Below are 16,390 nucleotides of genomic sequence, written 5' to 3'. Positions count from 1 at the left end.
TGAGGGTATAGAAACAGAAAGGGCAATAGCTTCGTTCCCCCATTACCAATCAGTGATATTCAAAGTGAAGGAGTGACGTCACAATGGCGCACATTCAGACTGCGCCTTTATTTTTCATTTCAGCAGGAAAGAAACTTGTTGAGATCTTTTTCAAGAGTGTCCTGGGCGAGACAGGCAGCCGCGCAGTTTACAGAGAACAAACAAAGAGCCGCCGCACATACAAGTAACGTGCAGTCTGAATGGGGCTTGTGTGTGTGTGTGTGTGTGAGTGTGTATCAGAGGAAGTGGGCTCTTCCTGGCAGCAGTGTCCTCTGGGAACTGTAGTTATTTCCTGTCCAGCCAGCTCAGCCTCGACCTTACTTCCTGTGCAGAAACGGACACTGGGCCGCATTCCATTCCTGTGCAGCCATCTGAGGTAGTAACAGAGGAGGGACAGGGGCGAGGTGGGACAGGGGCGAGGCGGGACTGTCGAGGCAGGATAGGCTGAGCCAGTGGGGGAACACAGCACTGTGTATGTGTACATGTACGAGTGTGTGTAAGTCCAACTCCCACCGTTTCTCTACACGTCTTGATTTAAGGCAATGTGAGTTCATATAACAACAAACACAACCAGTACAGGTAGGGTAACCATGGTAACGGTCTCATCAGTGTAACCAGTACCTGTGGATGTAGTTCTGCTGGTGGATGGAGTGGATGGCGAGCACCATCTCGGCGACGTAGAACCTGGACATGTCCTCCGGCAGACGATCCTCAAATTTACTGAGGAGAGTCAGCAGGTCGCCGCCCACGTAGTAATCCATCACCAGGTACTGCAGTGATACACAGTGTTAGCATAGCAACAGTTCTACTAGCAGCAGTGTTAGCAGTAGTGTTAGCATAGTAACAGTTCTACTAGTAGCAGTGTTAGCAGCAGTGTTAACAGTAGTGTTAGCATAGTAACAGTTCTACTAGTAGCAGTGTTAGCAGCAGTGTTAACAGTAGTGTTAGCAGCAGTGTTAGCAGCAGTAACAGCAGTGGTCGTACTAACCAGGAAGTTTTCATCCTGGAACGCGTAGTGCAGAGTTGTGATCCACTGACTGTCTCCTTTCACCAGGACGTCTCGCTCCTCTCTGAAACACGCCGTCTGTACACAGGACACGCTAACTTGATCAACACAACATGCTAACATCACACTCTCACATTGGTAACACTTTATAATAACCATTATCTATAGAGGGTAAATAAGGGTAAATAGATAGTTAATTAACCATTAGTTAATAGTTATTTACTGTTAACAAACAATGAAATGATAGTTAATAATGTTTGTTAATGATTTGTAACGCTATAATTTATGTTATGTTAACAGTTTATTGATGCACACATTATAACATTTCATACACTTAAAATAAAGTGTTTGTTAATGATGACCAAATGATTTATAAACCTTTAAGAGATGGTTTATAAAACATCTATAAACATTACAGAGACACATGGACCAGATATTTGTTCATGGTTTGTAAATACTTTATAAAGTGTCTATTAACATTATTTGGATGTTATTATAAAGTTGGAACTGAAGATTATGATCCCTTATTAATACTTTGTAAAGCATCTATAAATATGTTTTAGATAGATAATTAGTATTTTATCAATGATTAATAATTGGTTTATAAACCATCTACAATCATTATCCACGCCATTTTTGTGCACCCCATTAAATGTTTGATAGATGACCTATAGAAGATTAATTGTTTGCACACCAATAACAGTATTGAAAACACTATATTTTACAAACCTTTAAGTTAATGTTAAGTTAGTGTAGCCCAGGTTTAACTATGTCACTTTAATTTTTAAAACATTCCTTTATTTTAAAAAATAACATATATGTAGTGGAGGTGTAACTCAAGATATAAAGTTATTGAAAGATAGTTAGAAATGATTTTATGCCTAAAGAAGATGATTGAAACAACAAATACAATCATATCTAGCTCTCTGATCAAGTCACTACTAAGGGTTAAATTTCTGTTGTTGTCTTTGAGTGATTTGATGAGTTTGCAAGTGAACCAATCGGTGAACTCTTTAAGTCAGTGAGCCGACCAATCGGCTATCAGCTAGCCTTCGCTCAGGCTACGCCTTCTTTTACTCCCGCGTTAGCTCTTTAGCCGCTGTAACATGAGCAGCTGCATTTACCCACTTGATGAGACGAGAAATCATATTTAATGAAATTCAACTAATTCTAAATGTATATTGCCCATACTGAGGAGAGCTGTGCCTGAATCCACCGTCATCGCGGAGCTAAGGCAGTGAATTCAACTTCAGTGGTGAGTTGTTTATGTAGCCTGATTGGCCAAAGTCGCTAATGGGTGTGGCCATGTTAAAGTGCTAACTGTTCAAAGCTAATGTGAGATTGTGGTATTAAAATACTAATATGGTCATCAGCCACAATAAAGCTAGCTGATACAGTCTGTTGATGTGGAAAAGATAATGATTTCGTCTGTTGGTTATAAAAGGGAAATGTTACTTTTCCATTCTGTTACTGACTGATGATATGAATGATGACATATCTGTTAAATTTAATTGTGTTTTATGTGTTTATAGTGATTAAAGGGGCATATTTTTAGTTCACTCTCCACTGTTACCTGTGCACAGAGTTATATTTAAACACGTAAACGTCTTAAGTTACATTACTATAGTTAAAGTCCTGTGAGGAAATCATTCATGTTGATGAATGTTAACTTGCACTATGCAATTTATGCCATTTTATTTATGATAGTTACTAATGTAACTCAGTTTCTGTGAAACTTGGATTAGACGTTTACTTCTATAAAAGTTTGTCTATCAACGTATTTACAGTTTTGATATCTGAGAAGAATTGTTGAACAACTAAACTGATATTTTGATTTGCCTTATGGGTTTACTGAAATATTAAGCTCTTTTTGTTTTCATAGTAGCCTGTAGTAATTGATTTGATTACATAATGATAATTGAGAGAAATGATCTGGCCTCATTTCTAGGTCAGGTTTTGGTGACGGGTTGGAAATCATCGGACATCCCGGTCCATTCCACGGAGGAATACGGATTCCAGATTGTCCTCAGATCCAGATATTCACAGATTCCAGTGTTCCCAGTCCTGTTGGCTGGGTGGCGAGACGGCTCGTGACTGTGACTTTTACTTTAGAAGGATTTTCCCTTCCTTGCTCATCGTGTGGTATGACAAACACTGACACACATTCATAAGGGCCCCAACGGTTGAAAACTAAACTCAAGGGACAAACAGGGTTTTCTTTTTGTGCGCACTTGATTATTTTAATTTATTATTTTTCATATCTGTCATACCTGTTTATCTATGTATGTATGAACCATATTTTGAGTATTTAATGTACAGGTTCAAACTTTCATTCTGGTGTGGAAATTCTCTTTATTGGTATTCAAATTCTCTGGCTCTTAACAATCTAGTTTCTTTTGATATTGGTCTACATTCACATTGATGACAACATATAAGATCAAATTCTACTACTGTCTAGACCATTACTAAACTGTAAGAAGGGCTACAGAAGCAATACACATAGATACGAATCAAAAATAGCCGCAAGCGACAAATTGTAGGGGTCGAAGCATTGAAACACGGAAGTAGCAGCAGCAGTATCTGACTTTGCCAATTTATTGATTGTTTGTCTCTCTGGCCCCATATGCCGTTTGTCAACTTTGCTGTTGCAAGAATTGGGAAAAAAACTGTTGCATTAAAATAAAGTTGTCATTTTTGAGTTGTTGTGTTAACTTTTTTTTGAAGTCCCATGACTTTCTGTTTATAAATGAGTTTTACTTTGTTTTATAAACCACCTAATATTTCATTAATTATAAATATTACAAGCATCAGTTGCAACGTTATAATAGTCATTTACATTTTGTTTATGAATGGTTTATAAACCATGTATAAAGCAATTGTTAGTTTATAAACATCAATTCCAACTTTATAATAACCATCCAGATAATGATTGTAGATGTTTATAAACCAATTATTAATCATTGATCAAATATTAATTATCTATCTAAAACATATTTATAGATGCTTTACAAAGTATTCATAAGGGATTATAATCTTCAGTTCCAACTTTATAATAACATCCAAATAATGTTAATAGACACTTTATAAAGTATTTAAAAACCATGAACAAATATCTGGTCCATGTGTCTCTAATGTTTATAGATGTTTTATAAACCATCTCTTAAAGGTTTATAAATCATTTGGTCATCATTAACAAACACTTTATTTTAAGTGTATGAAATGTTATAATGTGTGCATCAATAAACTGTTAACATAACATAAATATAGCGTTACAAATCATTAACAAACATTATTAACTATCATTTCATTGTTTGTTAACAGTAAATAACTATTAACTAATGGTTAATCAACTATCTATTTACCCATTATAGATGATGACTATTATAAAGTGTTACCCTAACATCCTGACTCGGGCGCTCGCTGTGATTCAGGTTTGGCTCCATAGCAGGGGGTCTGCAACTGGCGTCCCCGGGCCCAAGGTAGCCCGCCAGCAATAATGGTGGCACACAGGGTTTCTGTCTGAACATGAGGTGTGGGACATGACACACAGAAACTCACCTCAGCTCTCTTTAACATCTCCCACTTATTGAGAATCTTCATCGCATACACTCTCTCTGTGTGCTTCATCTTCACCACGGCAACCTGAGAGAGAGAGGGGCGAGAGACATTAACACTTAGAGAGAGAGAGAGGGGCGAGAGACATTAACACTGACTGAGAGAGAGAGAGGGGCGAGAGACATTAACACTGACTGAGAGAGAGAGAGGGGCGAGAGACATTAACACTGACTGAGAGAGAGAGAGAGGCGAGAGACATTAACACTGACTGAGAGAGAGAGAGGGGCGAGAGACATTAACACTTAGAGAGAGAGGGGCGACAGACATTAACACTGACTGAGAGAGAGAGAGGGGCGAGAGACATTAACACTGAGAGAGAGAGGGGCGACAGACATTAACACTGACTGAGAGAGAGAGAGGGGCGAGAGACATTAACACTGACTGAGAGAGAGAGAGGGGCGAGAGACATTAACACTGACTGAGAGAGAGAGAGAGAGGCGAGAGACATTAACACTGACTGAGAGAGAGAGAGGGGCGAGAGACATTAACACTTAGAGAGAGAGGGGCGACAGACATTAACGCTGACTGAGAGAGAGAGAGGGGCGAGAGACATTAACACTGAGAGAGAGAGGGGCGAGAGACATTAACACTGACTGAGAGAGAGAGAGGGGCGAGAGACATTAACACTGACTGAGAGAGAGAGAGGGGCGAGAGACATTAACACTGACTGAGAGAGAGAGAGGGGCGAGAGACATTAACACTGACTGAGAGAGAGAGAGGGGCGAGAGACATTAACACTGACTGAGAGAGAGAGGGGTGAGAGACATTAACACTGAGAGAGAGAGGGGCGAGAGACATTAACACTTAGAGAGAGAGAGGGGCGAGAGACATTAACACTGACTGAGAGAGAGAGAGGGGCGAGAGACATTAACACTGACTGAGAGAGAGAGAGGGGCGAGAGACATTAACACTGACTGAGAGAGAGAGAGGGGCGAGAGACATTAACACTTAGAGAGAGAGAGGGGCGAGAGACATTAACACTTAGAGAGAGAGAGAGGGGCGAGAGACATTAACACTGACTGAGAGAGAGAGAGGGGCGAGAGACATTAACACTGACTGAGAGAGAGAGGGGCGAGAGACATTAACACTGACTGAGAGAGAGAGGGGCGAGAGACATTAACACTTAGAGAGAGAGAGAGGGGCAAGAGACATTAACACTGACTGAGAGAGAGAGGGGTGAGAGACATTAACACTGACTGAGAGAGAGAGAGGGGCGAGAGACATTAACACTTAGAGAGAGAGAGAGGGGCGAGAGACATTAACACTGACTGAGAGAGAGGGGCGAGAGACATTAACACTGACTGAGAGAGAGGGGCGAGAGACATTAACACTGACTGAGAGAGAGGGGCGAGAGACATTAACACTGACTGAGAGAGAGAGAGAGGGGCAAGAGACATTAACACTGACTGAGAGAGAGAGAGGGGCGAGAGACATTAACACTGACAGAGAGATAGAGGGGCGAGAGACAGTAACACTTAGAGAGAGACGGGCGAGAGACATTAACACTGACTGAGAGAGAGGGGCGAGAGACATTAACACTGACTGAGAAAGAGAGAGGGGCGAGAGACATTAACACTGACTGAGAAAGAGAGAGGGGCGAGAGACATTAACACTGACTGAGAAAGAGAGAGGGGCGAGAGACATTAACACTTAGAGAGAGAGAGGCGAGAGACATTAACACTTAGAGAGAGAGGGGCGAGAGACATTAACACTTAGAGAGAGAGGGGCGAGAGACATTAACACTTAGAGAGAGAGGGGAGAGAGAGGGGCGAGAGACATTAACACTTAGAGAGAGAGAGGGGCGAGAGACATTAACACTTAGAGAGAGAGGGGAGAGAGAGGGGCGAGAGACATTAACACTTAGAGAGAGAGGGGCGAGAGACATTAACACTGACTGAGAGAGAGAGGGGCGAGAGACATTAACACTTAGAGAGAGAGGGGCGAGAGAGAGAGAGGGCAAGAGAGAGAGAGGGTGAGAGAGACCCTGTTATCAAACACTGCCTCAGGTACTCTTCACCAGGTGTGTGCAGTGCAGGGATGTGATTGGCCGACAGGAGTGAACCTGAGCAGGTTCCAATAACCTGTCAGACTGTTGTGACACAGAAACACACCTGAAATCACATACACACACTGACAGCTGCTCTGATTGGCCGAGCTGTGTGTGTTTGTGTGTGTGTTTATTTTGTATCTGTGTGTTTGTGAGGACCAGAGAGCAGACGGTCCTCACAAACACACACACGAACCTGTGTGTGTGTGTTTATATCCTGAGGCAGCAGGCAGGTGTGGCCCCCTGACACACCTTTCCTCTGGTATGTGGACAATGTACACACACACACTCTCTCTCTCTCTCTCTCTCTCTGATCAGACTGCTGCTCAAGAGAAAAGGCCTCACACACTGTAAAGTCAATAAACTTCATTACCCAGAACCCCTCAGTGAAGATGTCATTATGTCTAATTTAAAAATAATTATTTCTACATTCTTATATTTAAACATGAAACATGAGGCTGCGACTGATTGGCGACCAGTCCAGGGTGTGACCCTGCCTCTCGCCCAATGACAGTTGAGATCAGCTCCAACAGTAACGCTGCTTTCACAACCAAGAAACCTGAGCAAATGAATCACAAAGACGCCACGTGGGCCGCCGTGTTCTGAGGCCTCGCACAGAGTGACAGGTCGTCTGCCGAGTCGGTGGTAACTGCGCCGCGGTATATAACAGAGGTGTGGCGCTCAAACTTTCCATTAATCAGGAAAACACTTCCACCTCTGTAGGCCTTCAAAATAAAAGCTCTGTAAATAAAGTCTGTAAATATGACTCTGACATCACTATCATTAATATAACCAGATGGTTACATCAGTCCGGGGCCGTCAGCGGGATGAGTGACAGGAGACGGGATGAGTGATGAGTGACAGGAGACTGGATGAGTGATGAGTGAAAGGAGGCGGGAGGAGTGACAGGAGGCGGGATGAGTGATGAGTGACAGGAGACTGGATGAGTGATGAGTGAAAGGAGGCGGGAGGAGTGACAGGAGGCGGGATGAGTGATGAGTGACAGGAGACTGGATGAGTGATGAGTGAAAGGAGGCGGGAGGAGTGACAGGAGGCGGGATGAGTGATAGGAGGCGGGATGAGTGATGAGTGACAGGAGACTGGATGAGTGATGAGTGAAAGGAGGCGGGATGAGTGACAGGAGGCGGGATGAGTGATGAGTGACAGGATGCGGGATGAGTGACAGGAGACGGGATGAGTGATGAGTGACAGGAGGCGGGATGAGTGACAGGAGGCGGGATGAGTGATGAGTGACAGGAGGCGGGATTAGTGACAGGAGGTGGGATGAGTGACAGGAGGCGGGATTAGTGACAGGAGACGGGATGAGTGATGAGTGACAGGAGGCGGGATGAGTGACAGGAGGCGGGATGAGTGACAGGAGGCGGGATGAGTGATGAGTGACAGGAGGCGGGATGAGTGATGAGTGATAGGAGGCGGGATGAGTGAGGGGGGGCGCGCTTGTCGTCTGTTTACACTATATGGCATCGTGGAGGAACAGGAAGTCTTACCTCTCCAAAAGCTCCTCGTCCAATCACCTTGAGCATCTCAAAGTCGTCTCTGTGGAGCCTCATGTTCTTCACGGTGCTGGTGAACGGTTTCACTGAGGAGAGAGGACACACGTTAATGTGGAGCAGCGTTCACACAGTGATGAATCACTGCTCGGTACACGGTCAACACGCCGTGATGCAGTGAGCCTCATCATACACTTTATAGTGCACACACGGTATCCCACAATGCATTGTGAAAGATGGTGTACAACCGATGGTCACTATACAAGCAATATATCCCATCATGCATTGTGGTTCAGAGATTTTTGGAGAGTGGCGTTTGATTGGACTGCTCTCAGGAGCGTGAACACAGAGGTCATATTTAAGTCTTTGTTTTATTTCAAAGTAAAAGATGGTCGGCGTCAGTTTGTCCCGATGAAGACGAGACACGAGAGTGCCAATAAACCAGTTCCAACATTTATTCATTATTTGGAACTGTGACCATCGTTATTATTGATCCTCGGGCGGCGACGGGCTGCACGTTTTAGTCGTGTGACAGCGATGATGTAACTACCGTTGGCGTGCGGCGAGTAAGCGAGTAGCGTCTGACATGTTTTTTCATCGTGCTGAACGAATGCACCTTAAGCTTCACTACAGAGGGAGGAGGGAGGGATCTAGGACACAACCAAGGTGTCATTAAGTTTAATGGCGTTTTCACATCAGACACGACTCCTCCCCCCCTCCCGTCAATGAACCGGACTTTTGGGGTCAAGCGTTCTCGGATTCGGGCGAGGGTCTCTGATGTGAAAACAAACCTCAGTTATTACCTTATTTTATTATTACAGTGATGTCATAATGTCCTACTGAGGATACACAGACGGGTGTGTGTGTGTGTGTGTACGTGTGTGTGTGTGTGTGTGTGTGTGTGTGTGTGTGTGTGTGTACGTGTGTGTGTGTGTACATGTGTGTGTGTACATGTGTGTGTGTGTGTACATGTGTGTGTGTGTGTACATGTGTGTGTGTGTGCACATGTGTGTGTATCACACATCACAGGTGTGTGACACACAGAGGATGTTTCAAAGAGCTCAAACTTTATTTAAATGTTTTGTAGACGTGTTATTAATAGATCAGAGAGAGGAAGTGACATCATCACAGCAGCTGACTGATCATCAGGATCAATACGTGAACACATAATACTCTGAAGGGGGGCACTGGGACCCTGCAGACTGCTCCTCATCTTTAATTCATCTGCTACTCTAAACTGGGTCACACACACACACACACACACACACACACACACACACACACACACACACACACACACACACACACACACACACACACACACACACACACACACACACACACACACACACACACACACACACACACACACACACACACACACACACACACACAGCTGCGCTGTGATTGGCTTTCAGCTGTGATGTCATGACTGAATAGGAGCAGGTGAAGGTGCAAATCAAAACAAAGAGCAGGTAACGTGGAGAAGGAAGGGGGCGTGGCCTGAAGCATCCATGTTACCATGGTAACTGACTGACAGACACGTTTGTCCTCACTCTGCCCACCCTGAAACCAGACCAGAACAAACCAGGACACGTCTGTAACAGGGTCAGGCTGAACCAGGACAGAGCGGGACAAAGTGGGCCACGACGTGGAGCTGCAGTGTCCTCATTTCACCCTCACACCTTGAAATGCCTGGAAAACTTTGGAGAACACCCCGATGCCCCCTTCAGACTCTGAATGAACTCATCAAGGTCCCCTGACCCTCTAGGGAACCCGGAGACCGCCTGCTTCACCTGTCAGTCTTCCTGTGACCCGGAAACGTCTCCAGGACCAAAGTTAAGGTCTTTCCAAACTACCCTGAAACCTGGAACCTCTTTCAAGGCCTTCCAATGACCTATAACCTTTCCTGACATTTCCCCCTTACGATCCTTTAACCTCCTTGGTTCCCCTAGAAACACTCCAGGTCCATCACAATGTTTACCTGTTCCTACCTGGATCTTCCTGGAACTCTTACAGATCCCTGACACTCCTCTTGAACATAAATCAAGGATTCTCCAGGTGCTGTAAACTTCCCTGGGACTTCCTCAAACCTCACCTGACCCCCCTGTGTGTCACCTGGGATCACCTGGCCCCCCTGTGTGTCCCCTGGCCCCCTGTGTGTCCCCTAGGATCACCTGGCCCCCCTGTGTGTCCCCTGGGATCACCTAGGATCACCTGCCCCCCCTGTGTGTCACCTGGGATCACCTGGCCCCCCTGTGTGTCCCCTGGGATCACCTGGCCCCCCTGTGTGTCCCCTGGGATCACCTGGCCCCCCTGTGTGTCCCCTGGGATCACCTGGGCCCCACAGTGGCTCCTGAAGGGCTCAGGGATCTTTTATGTTGCTCTTATTAGGTTTTCGATACAAAGACCAAGTCCTGGAGAAGGGCCTGGTCCAGGTCAGGTTCTTACCCCAATCCAGGAAGTCATGGACGTGCTTGTCCCTGCGGAGCGGGGTCTGGGACACTTCTGCGCAGAAGCAGAGCAGCAGGTCGAGCAGCGCCTCCACACTGAGGCAGCCCGCCTCCTTCTGCTCCAGCAGCAGCTCCTCCAGTCTCTTCAGGCGGTCCTGAGCCGACATCGTGCCCGGGAACAGCCCCTCCGCCCCGGCTACAGTACGACACAAGCCCCGCCGCACAGTCCGAGAGCTCCCCGCCGCCCAGCCTCCGACTCCTGCCGAGTCCTGCCGAGCCGAGCCGAGCTCAGCCTGCTAGCTGCAGCTAGCTCGTTAGCTCCTGGAGAACATTCCCGACATTTTATAGAGTCCAGTCGTCGGTGTGTCGGTGAGTGTCCGCCGGTTTCCGTCTTTCCGTCAGTCCGTCGTGTCTGGAGCGGTTCAGTACGTGGGCCCTCCCCGGTCCGTGATCCCGGTCAATCTGGACTCTGCTCTCAGATTCGGGATGTCGGTCAGACCGTCGCCTCTCTCAGGCTGTCCGCGGCGGATCCATGTCCTCTCGCAGGTCCCTCAGCTCGGTAACATGTCCGGGGGAACCGGGACGGAACCGGGACGGACTCGGGTCGAACAATACCAACCGTTAAGACCGGGAGGGCGCGCCGCGGGCGTCTTCAGACGGTTTCTGGGTGTTAGAGGAGGCTGCCGGTGTGGCTGCTCGCTGGGAATATGGCTGAATCAGGATCGGATCATCGGGAGCAAGCTGCGCAGCCGCAGACACACTTCCGGTGTCCTAGAGTGTCACAATAAAACGTCAAACAGCCACAGTCCGCCCTGTCTAATCCTAAATTTATTAAACAATGTATTAATTAAACAATTTATAAAACAATGTTTTAATTAAACAATTTATCAAACAATGTATTAATTAAACAATTTATAAAACAATGTTTTAATTAAACAATTTATAAAACAATGTATTAATTAAACAATTTATAAAACAATGTTTTAATTAAACAATTTATCAAACAATGTATTAATTAAACAATTTATAAAACAATGTATTAATTAAACAATTTATAAAACAATGTTTTAATTAAACAATTTATAAAACAATGTATTAATTAAACAATTTATAAAACAATGTTTTAATTAAACAATTTATCAAACAATGTATTAATTAAACAATTTATAAAACAATGTTTTAATTAAACAATTTATAAAACAATGTATTAATTAAACAATTTATAAAACAATGTTTTAATTAAACAATTTATCAAACAATGTATTAATTAAACAATTTATCAAACAATGTATTAATTAAACAATTTATAAAACAATGTTTTAATTAAACAATTTATAAAACAATGTTTTAATTAAACAATTTATCAAACAATGTATTAATTAAACAATTTATAAAACAATGTTTTAATTAAACAATTTATAAAACAATGTTTTAATTAAACAATTTATCAAACAATGTATTAATTAAACAATTTATAAAACAATGTATTAATTAAACAATTTATAAAACAATGTTTTAATTAAACAATTTATAAAACAATGTTTTAATTAAACAATTTATCAAACAATGTATTAATTAAACAATTTATAAAACAATGTTTTAATTAAACAATTTATAAAACAATGTTTTAATTAAACAATTTATCAAACAATGTATTAATTAAACAATTTATAAAACAATGTATTAATTAAACAATTTATCAAACAATTTATTGATCTATTAATTAAACAGTGTGTTGATTACAGTCCATCCTGTCATGCAGCTCTGAGGATCTGAGCAAGAATGTGACATTAGATCCATTTCATTGATCATTTATCAATATTGTAGTTTTGTCTACAAAACAGATGAATAAATACATCACAGCTGAAAGACTTTCTCACAATAAACAGACCCAACCATACATAAATTAAGATTTACTTTTATTGATCCCCGCAAGGGGAAATTTCAGTTTTTACACTCTGTTTATCATGCATCACACACATAGGCTGAAGTAAACACACATGCACAAACAGGATCCTGTGGACATGCACTAATGGAGAGATGTCAGAGTGACAGAGTGAGCTGATGGTGGGGAGGGGGTTTGGTGCCTTGCTCAAGGGCACCTTGGCAGTGCTCAGAAAGTGATCTGGCACCTCTCCAGCTACCAGACCAACTTCCATATTTGGTCTGCACTGGGACTTGAACCGGCGACCCTCCAGTTCCCAACCCAAGTCCCTACAGACTGAGCTACTGCTGCCCATTAATGACCAACTTTATGATTAAATTATCAATCCAAGAATAAAGATGAATTTTAAGAGTTGTGTTATTTTAACAGTGAATCTGTAATTTAACTGATCAGTTTATTTACATTAAAATATATATTTTTAAACATTAAACTTGATGTTGTGAGATCTCTTGAATGAATTAGAGATCAACTCTGAGTCACTGAGTAAAGGTGAACATGCATCTGTGAATCTGAAAATGATTATTTTGTTCTAATAATGACACTAAAACAAAAAGATATAAAATAAATGTAAGAACATTTTTTCAAACATTATAACCCACGAGAAAGAGAAGTGAAGCGAGGTATGTTCCTGTTTTATTCATAATGATAGACATATATGTTAGATTCATCAGTCTGACAAACGTGTCATTAAAGTTTAAACATGAGTCACTGTGTAAATAATACATTTCATATTTTCATTTATAAATTCATTGTTTGCATTTAAATGTTCAATGGAGGGCATACCATAATAAGAAAACGATAACTCTTTAAAATAATAAACACTGAGTTAATCAGATATTTTATAAAACTAACCCTCTGCGTACTCTTATTTTGAAAGAGAATATCCCGTCACTGGAAGTTGGTACCTGCTGCTCTTCGCTAGCTTGACCCACATGTCTGTCGCTCCCTGAGGAACAGGGAGACCCCGCCTTCCTGCACCGGAAACGCTCTGGACGCATGACGTCATGGCGTGATTGACAGGAGCAGGGAGAGACTGGTACCGCCCCCAGGAAGGAGGGCGGGGGGGGGAGGCATCATTTCAGTGACGTCATTAAACACAAAAACAAGTCTTTGTTTATGTTCTGTACAGATGTTTACAAAATACAAATCACAGTAAAACATTCAGTCTGTAAATATCAGAAACATTTAATGTTTCTTTGAAGAAATCAAAATTTTCTGAGTTAAAATAAAAACTTTATTGAAATTTTATAACTGTTGTCACATGTTTGTAAATATTAACAGTTTCAAATTATTGTTCCATTAAATATATTACTGATAAATTTACAATCAAGATATTTATTCACACTTTGATAATTCATCAAATGTTCTACATGTTAATAACAGGAGAGTTTTTATTTGTTTTTCTGTGAGGAAGACGAGCAGATGAAGGTGTGTGCTGCCCTCTGCTGGTCAGAGATGTTTTTATTTCTCCAGAAATAAACCATCAGCTGGTAAACAAACTGAACAGAACAGTGGAATCAGAAGGAGGGCTCCTGTAAAGCACCAAAATACAGAATACATTTAGTCAGTTGTCAAGTTCAGAGGAACACACCTGAGGAACACACCCGAGGAACACCTACGGGACACATTACCACCTGAGGAACACATTACCCCCTAGGAAACCCTGAGGAACACACCTGAGGAACACCCGAGTAAAACACCTGAGGAATACCTGAGGAACACACCTGAGTAACACATTACCATCTGAGGAACACACCTGAGGAACACCTGAAGAACACATTACTATCTGAGGAACACACCTGAGTAACACATTACCACCTGAGGAACACACCTGAGGAACACCTGAGTAACACATTACCACCTGAGGAGCACACCTGAGAAACACCTGCAGAACACATTACCATCTGAGAAACACCTGAGCATAACATTACCGTCCAAAATTAAAAAACTGACCAAGTTTGCAGTTTTTAAGAAACAAATGAAGTAGTGTCTAAAACTGAAGCAAGTCTCTTTTTGGGGGACGTGGAAAAAAATTCCATAATCAGACCTGTACTGATGAAAAGTACTAAACTTGTCCCCTGTATTAGCTTCTCTGTGATGGCTCCCTATAAAATCTAGAATAGAATTTAAAAAGCTCTTAATGATCAGGCACCATCTTATCTTAAAGTGCAGTGTTACCCTTCAAGAACATTAAGGTCCCAGAATGTGGGCCTGCTCGTGGTACCTACGGTCTCTAAATGTTCTATTGGAGGTAGAGCCTTCAGTTATCAGGCCGGCTCGTGGTACCTACGGTCTCTAGATGTACTATGGGAGGTAGAGCCTTCAGTTATCAGGCCTGCTCGTGGTACCTACGGTCTCTAGATGTACTATTGGAGGTAGAGCCTTCAGTTATCAGGCCGCCTCGTGGTACCTACGGTCTCTAAATGTACTATTGGAGGTAGAGCCTTCAGTTATCAGGCCTGCTCGTGGTACCTACGGTCTCTAAATGTACTATTGGAGGTAGAGCCTTCAGTTATCTGGCCTGCTCGTGGTACCTACAGTCTCTAAATGTACTATTGGAGGTAGAGCCTTCAGTTATCAGGCCTGCTCGTGGTACCTAAAGTCTCTAAATGTTCTATGGGAGGTAGAGCCTTCAGTTATCAGGCTTACTCGTGGTACCTACAGTCTCTAAATGTACTATGGGAGGTAGAGCCTTCAGTTATCTGGCCTGCTCGTGGTACAGTCTCTAAATGTACTATGGGAGGTAAAGCCTTCAGTTATCAGGCCTGCTCGTGGTACCTACGGTCTCTAAATGTACTATTGGAGGTAGAGCCTTCAGTTATCTGGCCTGCTCGTGGTACCTAAAGTCTCTAAATGTTCTATGGGAGGTAGAGCCTTCAGTTATCAGACCTGCTCGTGGTACCTAAAGTCTCTAAATGTACTATGGGAGGTAGAGCCTTCAGTTATCAGGCTTACTCGTGGTACCTACAGTCTCTAAATGTACTATGGGAGGTAGAGCCTTCAGTTATCTGGCCTGCTCGTGGTACAGTCTCTAAATGTACTATGGGAGGTAAAGCCTTCAGTTATCAGGCCTGCTCGTGGTACCTACAGTCTCTAAATGTACTATGGGAGGTAGAGCCTTCAGTTATCAGGCCTGCTCGTGGTACCTACGGTCTCTAAATGTACTATTGGAGGTAGAGCCTTCAGTTATCTGGCCTGCTCGTGGTACCTACGGTCTCTAAATGTACTATTGGAGGTAGAGCCTTCAGTTATCTGGCCTGCTCGTGGTACCTACGGTCTCTAAATGTACTATTGGAGGTAGAGCCTTCAGTTATCAGGCCTGCTCGTGGTACCTACGGTCTCTAAATGTACTATTGGAGGTAGAGCCTTCAGTTATCTGGCCTGCTCGTGGTACCTACGGTCTCTAAATGTAGTATGGGAGGTAGAGCCTTCAGTTATCTGGCCTGCTCGTGGTACCTACAGTCTCTAAATGTACTATGGGAGGTAGAGCCTTCAGTTATCAGGCCTGCTCGTGGTACCTACAGTCTCTAAATGTACTATTGGAGGTAGAGTCTTCAGTTATCAGGCCTGCTCGTGGTACCTAATGTCTTTCAATGTTCTATGGGAGGTAGAGCCTTCAGTTATCAGGCCTGCTCCTGGTACCTACAGTCTCTAAATGTACTATGGGATTAATATGACATCCATTTCATATTAATAAATGTTACTTATTGTAAAACATCAAGGTAGTTCTTGACCTCTCTTGTCTCGTAGGATTAAGGGGATCATTGTTGTGGA

The 16,390-nt window shown here is 43.0% G+C and overlaps 1 protein-coding gene across 6 annotated transcripts in view; it reads right to left on the bottom strand.

The window, feature by feature from the left end:
* The window catches only part of cdc42bpb (CDC42 binding protein kinase beta (DMPK-like)), a 40,573-nt gene extending 29,164 nt beyond the window's left edge, over positions 1 to 11,409 (bottom strand). For 5 of the 6 annotated variants that reach the window (XM_061052767.1, XM_061052764.1, XM_061052765.1 and 2 more), the window contains exons 1-5: positions 10,670 to 11,408; positions 8,216 to 8,307; positions 4,604 to 4,687; positions 1,028 to 1,123; positions 661 to 809 (exon numbers count right to left, since the gene is read on the bottom strand). In XM_061052767.1, the coding sequence (XP_060908750.1) occupies positions 661 to 809; positions 1,028 to 1,123; positions 4,604 to 4,687; positions 8,216 to 8,307; positions 10,670 to 10,838 (590 nt within the window). In that variant the 5' untranslated portion in view covers positions 10,839 to 11,408. Of the gene's footprint in view, positions 1 to 660; positions 810 to 1,027; positions 1,124 to 4,603; positions 4,688 to 8,215; positions 8,308 to 10,669 lie in introns of all 6 variants that reach the window. The other variant, XM_061052763.1, reaches the window with a different exon arrangement.
* Positions 11,410 to 16,390: the final 4,981 nt, after the last annotated feature.

This window comes from Labrus mixtus, chromosome 12 (genome assembly GCF_963584025.1).
Source record: "Labrus mixtus chromosome 12, fLabMix1.1, whole genome shotgun sequence".
Classification (NCBI taxonomy): domain Eukaryota; kingdom Metazoa; phylum Chordata; class Actinopteri; order Labriformes; family Labridae; genus Labrus; species Labrus mixtus.
Note: the sequence above shows the minus strand (reverse complement) of the source record. Positions and strands in the feature narration are given on the sequence as shown.